The sequence below is a fragment of the Lepisosteus oculatus genome, chromosome 28 (genome assembly GCF_040954835.1).
Source record: "Lepisosteus oculatus isolate fLepOcu1 chromosome 28, fLepOcu1.hap2, whole genome shotgun sequence".
NCBI lineage: Eukaryota > Metazoa > Chordata > Actinopteri > Semionotiformes > Lepisosteidae > Lepisosteus > Lepisosteus oculatus.
Genome location: NC_090723.1, coordinates 103,775 through 113,448, shown reverse-complemented (window position 1 = coordinate 113,448; position 9,674 = coordinate 103,775). Strand labels below are relative to the sequence as shown.

Sequence of the window (9,674 nt, the reverse complement as noted above, 5' to 3'; positions counted from 1 at the left end):
ATTAACTTTGAGGACTATAAGGTTTCTTCCTCCCGCAGCGACTTTCCATGGGAATATCCTCATCTAAAAAGTCTGCTAATAATCACATTCTGTCAATTTATGAAAGTGCTTCCTCATAAACATGACAGAAGACAAAAAAATGTAAATCATTTGGTTCACACACTTGTATTTTTCTGTTAGGAGCCATAAATTGCATGAAGGACATGAGGGAAGAATTAAATATATTCCATTACACTGCAGATTTGTCTGTCAAGTACAAGTCCTTTACTCTACAATTTGTAAAAATGTCAGTTCATTTCTCTGCACTTATCTTGATGAAATTGTGGTAGGAGGGAGAAAAACAAAGAAAACTAAATGTGCTGTGGATTACCGAATGATTTTAACAGTTTCCATGGGGCTCATTTCATAATCCAGGTTTATGCTATCTGTGGTGGCTAAACCTTGAAAGGAGATTGCTTGAGCTCCATCACCCAGACATCACACATTTGAGTCTGCATCAAGTCCATTGCCAACTCCTATTCCCCAAGCAGCAGTGAACAGCTGGATAAGTGGACATTGGAAGTAGTGGGATTCATTGGCAGGTCTCTCTCAGCTCTTCACAATCCCTACAGCCTCCTGGTCGCTTGCAGACTATGGATCCTCTAGGCAGTGCTAGTTCAGGGCTGTGTCTCCACTGATGTTAAAAGGCTAGTGGGTTAAAGTTGAGTGTGCCTACACTTACTATGTATGATCGCGGGCTTTGTAGCTGTGGGCTCAGACAAGATTAAACATAAAAACTAGTAAGGTACATAACAAAAAATAGTCAGTTTTAAATGTAAAGAAAAGAATAAACAAATAGCATAAAGGAAGTCTCTTTTATATAATTTTTATTCCAAAATAATTATTTTAAAAACAACACTAAAATTGTTGATGGTAAACCAATGGCAGCATGGTCACACAATATCAGTACAGACTACCTGTGCTGTCACTTGAATTGTGCATGTTATCTCATTTGTAACTTCCAATATTCAAATTCATCATGACAAAAAATCATTGAACCATCTTCTAATCATTTTAAAAAGCAGGTAAAGGTTTATCCCATCTGGAAAAGAAACAGACAACGTTTCAGCTGTGGAGCCTTCTTCACTGAAGACTCCATGGCCAAAACATTGTCTCTTTTCCTTTCAGGGTGCAATAAAGCTTTACATGTTCCTTTGCAGCTTACGCATACTGTCATGGCTACCTACTTGAACATTTTAAAAAGCATCTGTTGTTTTGCAAGAGACAGACAGTTTGTTCCAAAGGATAAATAATTGACTCCATGAACTTAAAAGCAACTTTTTTATACCCTAATTCAGAAACAGCACCTTGTGCCTAAAGTAAAGGCATCAGTGTACAAGAACAGCAACGTTGTGAAAACATTCCCCATATACTATCCCCATAGTACAGGCCCAGTTCTAATCCAGCTATTCCAGTCAACCTGACCTCACTGCTTAGCCCTGAGTGCCATTATTCAATGGCGATGGCTTGGAGTATTTGCACTGGATCCAGACACGGTACATGGTCAGCTGTTTGCCACGGTTGACTTGCAAGCGGCGGTCCACCAGGTTCTGCACTTTCTCCAACCCTGCACTGGTGAAAATAGCATCCAGCTCATCTAGAACATACAAGCACACAGGAGCAACAAGTCAATGGCACCTTGAAATGAAAAACAACCATCCCGTTTCTAGAACAGCCTGCACATTTGCAATCTAGAACCTCAGTTGAACAGCCCAACAAGCTCAATTGTTCTGGAATTCCATTATTTGAATTAATGTTCAGGTGACTTCAGAGTCCAACAGACTTTGCAGTATTGAGAGAGAAGACAAAATGTTTAGAACTGAAAAAAACCTGCCTTGACTATTTCGTAATATATAAGGAGCCTTCTCTCTCACTACCTCTACTTGTCTCTTACTAGTTGCCTAGATAAGAAATGCAGTGGACCTGCAGTTAATAAGACCGTTCTGCACTCCTTGTTTGGTAAAAGTCCTTTCTGTACATTAAAAGTTATTTCTCTGTACATCAAGGTGTCGACCTTAGACACTCACATTACCATATGTATATAAGGGTGGCATGGTAACACAAAGCATTGCTGCTTTGCTGTGCTCAATTTCAGTTGTGCTATCTGTTGCTTGCCAAAATAGGCTCCGGCTTCAAATGCAACCCTGTATTGGATAAAGCGATGAGAAAATGGATGGATATATACAGATTGTGGAAAGCTACCTGTTAAGAAATAATTATTTCATTTAAAATTAATACTCATTCATACAAATGTTCTTTTTTTCGCTTTGATACAAAGATTTGCAAAATATGAAATTAAAAAGCAACATTATGCATCACTAATATTTATTAGTTCTCTCTTGCATGTCTTTCTTCTACTTATTTGTGCCATTAGGAAGACACTCTATACCTTGTGTGAAGAAGTACACTCGAGTTCCATCTCCTCTGACATAGAAGTTATCAGACAAACACCTTCCTACAATAAAGACAAAACAGCATTTGCACAATATTAAAAATATTCTCACAGGTGAAAAACATCATATAAATGGATTTATTTCATGTACCACACTGGGTGCTTTTTATAAGATCTCTTTTCCATGAAGAAATGTATACATTGGCAAAACTAAAAGGCAATTTAAACAAAGCTCAGCATAAAACCGGAGTTCCATTACATCCCATAACCTGACTTACCAGTGTCGTCTCACTTTATAAAGCGAGACTATTAGACTAATATATATAGACTATTACAGATATAAACTTTTTTAGACTAATCATGCAATTTTAGACATGTGGCTATTGAAAAAGACAACATCTTGTAGAATGGTAGTGATATTAATAGTAATTGTAAAGATGGAAGCATTTGGGATTTTTCATCTGTAATGCCTTATGGTTAAAACACAGAATTAGACTAAAAGTAATGTACTGTGTACTAAATGTATGGTGACTATGTTTGATGTTACATAACATTTTATAATCTCCTTGAATAAACAAAAATTGCTACTAATAAGGTTAATTGGATTATTCTAAATATATTGGGTCACACGTATTTTCCCTTACATATGTCTAATTGGTTTAATTAAAATATATTTAAGAAAGGAAGGATTAATTTATAAAGCAAGGCTTACTCTCCTATGTAATTCATGTAACAAACAAATGTTTGATTACTTAAAATCTTTTTTTAGCCACATATGCATGCCCTGATAAAGGACAGAAATGTTGACAGCAGCTCATAACTTTATTTTAGTGAAAATAAAGTGTGCATCCATCTCATCTTATTTCTCTTCCTTCAAAAGGTAAGGGAAACAAGCCTATACGTTTTGGCTTGTGTGAATCAGACTGCATTCTTGAGACATAACCTCAACTGGAAATATGAGAATTTGAGAGGCAGCCCCCCTGTCAGAATTAGAAAACCCTGAGATCAAACATCATTTGCAAGTGTGTGCTTGGGTCACATGATGCACTGGTCAAATCAACAAACGAAACCTAAAACCAGCCATGTGTAAATTAAAAAGTCAGAATCAGTATTCTCTTTCTTTTAAAACACCAATTTAAAGACAGCCATTTACCACTTTAGCTACCTCAGTATCAAACCCCTAAACAAACCTGAGAGAACTAAAGTTAAAAGACAGATGCTCTGTAAAGGATATCTTTGAGGCACCTGCTTATTTTAACACAGGCACTCTTAAGACCACGCCTTCTAATTTGGAATTAGACTGACAAATAGACAACAACAAAAACACTCAGACTCACAGGCAAACATCCAGAAAAAGAGACTCTACAACTGAACCAGCCTTTGCAGGTTTTAGATAACTGGATTCCAGGAGGGTTTAGTGTCTGGTTTGTTTCTACTTGACATATCAAATAAACACTTAACCTATTTTTTTCCCCAACACTTACAGGATGTTTCTTTCTTCTCTTTGACAGACAATAACCCAAAACATTCACTTAATTAAAAGTGCTGCTACCTATAAACTGCTTTGGGGTCATGTTTGAAATATTACAATTAAATCAAAATCAGGCTGTCCAAGAATTCAGTTTAAAACCTCTGGTGTAGAGGTCCCTAAGAGTAGCTGAACATTAACTCAACATTCCCCAATTCAGGGACCAGAGGGAAAAGGTGTAAACGATAAGGAAAAATGTTTAGAGTAATGGAGAAAATTAATTATTTATTTGAGGATAGTGCGTGTCTGTAACATGCTGCCAAGTATTGTCATTGAAGCTAATTCCAAGGCATCCTTAAAGAAACGGCAGGACGTAATCCTCAGATCAATAACAAAAGAAACACGATGGGTCAAATCACCTCCTCATGTTGGCAAACTCTTGGCAAACATGCTACGGGTTTTATTAGAGTAATCTCACAGTGACTTCAAACATCTCAAAGAGAGCACAATCAGTTCAACACTCAAACAATGCAACTGTTGTATTTTACAAGTAAAGTTTGACTCAATCATGGATTTGTACAAAGGGACTAAGATACTGAAACAAAATCCACAGATGTATATTTTGTAAAAAAGCTGAAAGATAAGCACCTTTCTTGAAGCGTAGTTGAGCCATATCGTATCGCCCATAGTCCCGCAACATGATCATTCCTCCTGGCTTTAGAAGTTCACAGAGTCTGGATATGGACTTCTGCATTCTGGGAGAACAGAAAGGGGAAAAACAAACCTGGGTTTTAAACATTCAGACAACCCCCTTCGAAGAGATACAGGCAACAGACAACTGTATTGTACAATTTCTGACTACATTATGTTACCCAAATACCGTATCTACCTTAATTACGATGGATTTCTTATTTTAACTCACACACATGGTGCACTAGTAAATGTAGTGGGTTTCATTGTTTGTACTGTTTGTAGAGGAACCAACTACAAGGAGCCTGCAATGTGAACTGGGACTAAGTTAATCAAACCTCCAAGATCTGCATCATAAAAACATATACTGATCCAAATTACTAAAGTCTAAAAAGGTAAAAGTAGAGTGGCATAAAAATGGAAATTTAATAAAACCCAATAAAGCATAACAGCTGACTAGGTCGGATGAGCAGACATTCAACATACATGCTCTTTGAGACAGATGGCAAGAATTGCCCAAACCAACTCACTTGTCAGGGTGAACTGCAGACAGAACGAAAATGAGTACAATGATATCCAGACTCTCTTTTGGCATGGGGAACCTGGCAGCCTCATCACACAGGTCATGCACGAAGGCGAGGCAGCGTGTGGGGTTGTACTCCTCATTAGCCTAAGGTGAGGAAGCAAGTCCTTGTTGAATTATTTCAGGAGGGGACATTTTCTATATTGAAACTCCAGCCTTTGAAAGTGGGCAGGTTTCTCACCTTAACCAGCTCCACAGCAGTAGTGGAAAAATCACAGCAATACACGAACAGCCCAGGGTCACTGCAGAAAAAATGGCAACAAAAAACAGGAAACAAAATGCACTGTGAAGATAAAACACCACCAACGAGCAACCCAATGTGGTGCAGAGAGGAAAAGTAATGAGAAGAAAAGTAAACAAAGTGTGTAAAAGCTTTCGTTTAGTTATTATATATGTGGGAATTGAATTAAGTGGAAAAAAATAAATGACTATTAAAACTGTGAGTTCTTTGTCTGTTTTATGAGGGATTGGAATTCATTAAACAAAGGGTATGAAAGATCCTCTTAAATGGAATATGCGTTACACAAGACTCATAACTGATAGAAAGGGTGGGGTACGGCCACAAGATCAGCACCAATGACATTGTGACAGGTTGTCAATACTCCTGTTTGTCCTTACTCCTCAGATTCTGATTCTCAAACCAGCAATTTAAGGTACAAGTTAAAGCAGATTCCATAACATACAGATAAAACAATCAATCAATATTTATAAATATCAATATTAATCAACAATGAATTACAAAATTGTTTGAGCCCACTTAAGAAGTTTGCCTCCAAATGTAACTTGCAATCCAAAACATAGACATTATCAATCAGCCAATCTAGCTCATGTGACTGCTAGTGGCTAAATGATCTACTGTAAGAGTCTCAACCATCTGTTTTTTGAAAGACGCCAGTGTATCAGATTCAACAATATGCCTGAATAGCATTTTACAGACTCTCCCTGGGTAACTTTGTAGCTACAAATTGATGTTTCTTAGTCAATCAATCTTCTTGACACGCATAATGGACAACAGAAAAAACTCATCTGACTGTATAAAGCTCTATTACATATTCTCATTTTTTTAGTATCAGTCCACGACAGAATAATACAAGAATCTTAGCTTTTTCATTCAACAAAAATGACTGTGCTTGTGGTTTGAACACCCTGAAATCAAGCAAAGATTGTCATAAAAGGACGTAATATAAAAAAATTCAGTTTTCTTCACTATTCATCCGTTCCTGCTTTGTCTCAAAGTTTTACATACAGTTTATCTGATTAATGCATAGAGTCAAAAAGGAAAAGTGGACTGACTTACGTGTTTGTCTTTAAAATGGGAAATACTGTATTTCCTACGCCACAGCCAACCTGCACACAACCAGCCACAAACATCTTGTTACACACAGAACCTCAGCTTCTGCCCATATAATCCTGCAGTATCTGAAGACACCTGTCTATCTTTCTCTACCCACGGACTCCTTCTGTTTAAGATCGGGTTCAAACACGCCACAAAATCAAATATGAAGCAAGAAGTAATTCCAATACTGACTTGGTCAGTTTTCATATTGTGATGAAGATAAATGGTTTATTTATCAAAACTAACTGTTCTCATCAAGTTTAAAAAAAATTTCTTCCTAGGGAAAAATAGTACAGTTTTCCCATAATATCCCGGTATAATAAGTTTAATATTATATTAAATAATAAGTTATTATTAATAAGTTAATAAAGAAATCTGGAGGTCTGGAGACAAAGAAAGAAAGGAGATGCATGACCTTTCATCCAATTTAGAATAAACTAACAGCAGAAAGAGATTTCAATGTTAATTTTTATTACTTCTAGAACATAAGAACAAAGTTGACAAATGAAAGGAGGCGATTTGGCCCATTTGGTAGTTTGAACTTAATTGATCCAGCCATTTCTTAAATTAAACCAAAGTATCAGCTTAAACCCAATTTGTTCTATATTTGCACAAACCTGGAAGTTACCTATTTATACTGAAACATCGGAATTTTTAATTGGTTTAAATTAACCTCAGCTGGCACTACTGATAAATCAAAAAAATCATAAAATGTCAAACTTCAATTTCAGCGGATTGGAGTGGATCATAAGAAATAAAATAGTTACCTCCAAAATACGGAAAGTGGCAGATGACCCTGGGAAATCGCTGCTATTCAGGTTCATGGAAGCACAATCAGAGGAGCTCTGTTCACAGTTAGACTGGCACCTTACAGGATGACAGTGGATAAAGGTCTTTGGTAGGGATCTTCCACCTTGGCACTGTACTTGAGTGCCTGTCAACAGGCCTGAACAGTCCTGTTGTGGGCAGTTCTCTGTTGTGTGGGAACACTGTGCTTGTTTCGGAGCCAATTCAGGGAATTCTGTAAAGAGCCAGTGGCGGTCCTTGAAGAAGCGGTTCTCGTGGATCTTGTAGAAATCATTCCAGTATTCATTTGCACAGCTTTCATAATCCTCTGCTGACAGAAATCAGTGAAATGAGTGCCCACAATAAAGGCTCTGAAGGTCATCCTTTAAGATTGAGGCTACAGAGAGGACCATTTACAATTTCAAATTGATAAAGATGTGTGTAACATAGACAAAGGGGCAGAAGTCTATCACTTTTAAATAAGCTGCTATACTGTGCTGAATCTGGCAGTCAGGGGTAAGGGATTTTTTATTCTAAAGCACAATGAAAAAACAATGAATTTTAGCAGATCTAATTGGTGTTATCAACTGTCCTAATTACTGAGGTAACATATCTTTATTATATCACAGTGTCAAATTCCATTCCAGAGGCTCAACAGGCAAGTCTGAATGGAAGCAAATATAAATCAGCACAATAAACTGTTTTCTCATCCCTTTGAAGGCTCATGTTAACCGCAATGCAGTATACTTGCCAAGAAAACACCAGACCTAAAAGACAGTGCCATGCACTAATGAAAACAGAAAATAAAAAATGTATAGCAACAGGGAAATAAAAGAGTCTAGGACATCACACCACCACAGACTTCTCACAAACCTTGCTCCTCTGGGGGAAGTGGCTGGCTGTTCTCCAGGACCTTCTGTTTAGCGGTCTCTTCCTGTTGCTCTGTCCACTCCACGTTATCCCTGAGAAAGAGCGGAAAAGACACATTAGCTCTGTGTGACATTAACAGTCCAAATCTCCTCTGATTTCCCAAACTTTGGTAGCCTTTAAATACCACTTTTGTTTGCTTAACCTTCTACCATGAATAAGGTTACAGTTTTCATAAGTTTCCTTCTAAAGAAATATTTAATCTTGAAATTAACAAGAGTACAAGCGTTATTAGTTAAACCTTAGCTTAAACATAACTTTTTTTCAAAGGGCTTTACATTCAAAACAAATACTAGCTCCGAAAAGCTCAAGTTCAATAGTGCAGTTGTAAAAAGTTCGCAATTCATCATGATACGGTAATATGTATTTCCCCTATAAAACATCGATAACCTGCCAATCAAGCTGTAATATTTTTTAAGTATACCTATAAATAATGTACGAACACGTTCTGTACTCTGAAAAAGCAATGCGAGTTTGTATTTATCACGAATCACTATAAAGCGCAAATTTAACTGGGTATAAAAAAATCGTTATATGACTGAATGTTTCATCTAAGTGACACCACAACAAGTAAAGCAGCCAGACATTCGTCAAGTCGTCGCTGATCATCCAGCACTTGAACGGTTGTCGGTGAGAAAATATGTACGTAATAAAACATAGAAACATGAAAATGAAATAAAGAAATAAAATGCAGAACATAAAAATCAAATTAATAATAAGATAAAAAGTCAGAAAAAAAGAAGGAGAGGACAAAGACGCAGCGCCCCCCTTGTACGTCAGGTAAGCGTGGTCGCATTCGACCCTACTGTATATCAACATGCACTTGAGAATACAAAGATAAAAATATTCAATATATCACGTCAAGCTCAGCATATTTTAGAAACAACACTATAGTAAGATGGTAGCAAAAAAGACAACAAACTTTTTTCACGCCAAAAATCGTAACTCCTTTCACAAATTCATACTGCCTCGCACAGGCTGCCAACTGTCCCTGAAACATTACTGTCACCTATGTAAAGTACAACCCATTAACACTCGTACCAGGCGTTGTGCTGGAAAACTCGACTGGGATCAGTCAGGTACCGTGTTCCGAACTGCGGCCTCTTCCAGTCCCCAGAAAGATTTGTCGGACTCAACACCGACTTGGAACCACCAGAACACAATTCAACGTCTCCCAGAGCCGCCATGATGGTCCGGCTTCCGGAACTAGGAAGCGACAGCGGCGCGGAAACACGTCACTAGATGAAGGACTTTGCAGGGGCACGTTTTTTTATTTGAACAATAACAACAACAAAACAAAATCCAATACAAACAAGAGTATTTTTTATTTATTTATGCATAACAGAATAACAAAAATGACAATACAAACAAGAGTACATATAACAGTTCAAGACAAAAAGATCGTCAGGGGTACATATTACAAGATACATTCAAGTTATGAAAAAAGATTAAA

The 9,674-nt window shown here is 37.2% G+C and overlaps 1 protein-coding gene across 2 annotated transcripts; it reads right to left on the bottom strand.

Annotated features, from left to right (window-relative positions):
- Positions 1-849: 849 nt before the first annotated feature.
- On the bottom strand, positions 850-9,449 carry mettl2a (methyltransferase 2A, methylcytidine). Of its 2 annotated transcripts, none has more exons than XM_015361855.2 (9): positions 9,263-9,449; positions 8,168-8,256; positions 7,276-7,625; positions 6,470-6,519; positions 5,354-5,414; positions 5,120-5,259; positions 4,548-4,654; positions 2,429-2,494; positions 850-1,636 (listed from the first exon to the last, which is right to left on the bottom strand). In XM_015361855.2, the coding sequence occupies exons 1-9, from the start codon at positions 9,406-9,408 to the stop codon at positions 1,473-1,475; spliced, it is 1,173 nt and encodes a 390-aa protein (XP_015217341.1). In that variant the 5' UTR covers positions 9,409-9,449; the 3' UTR covers positions 850-1,472. The 2 variants fall into 2 exon arrangements, with proteins under 2 accessions (XP_015217341.1, XP_015217342.1); XM_015361856.2 differs by having other exon boundaries at positions 7,276-7,622; positions 9,263-9,448.
- Between the last annotated feature and the right edge of the window lie 225 nt (positions 9,450-9,674).

Bases quoted from the DNA above. Each gene is read 5' to 3' on its own strand.
- mettl2a (XM_015361855.2), bottom strand. From the start codon at position 9,408: ATGGCGGCTCTGGGAGACGTTGAATTGTGTTCTGGTGGTTCCAAGTCG. The intron at 6,520-7,275 runs GTAACTATTTTA...GGTTGTGTGCAG, and splicing joins CCACTTTCCGTATTTTGGAG to GTTGGCTGTGGCGTAGGAAA. The intron at 2,495-4,547 runs GTGCTTATCTTT...TCTTTATTGTAG, and splicing joins TCAACTACGCTTCAAGAAAG to GAAGGTGTTTGTCTGATAAC.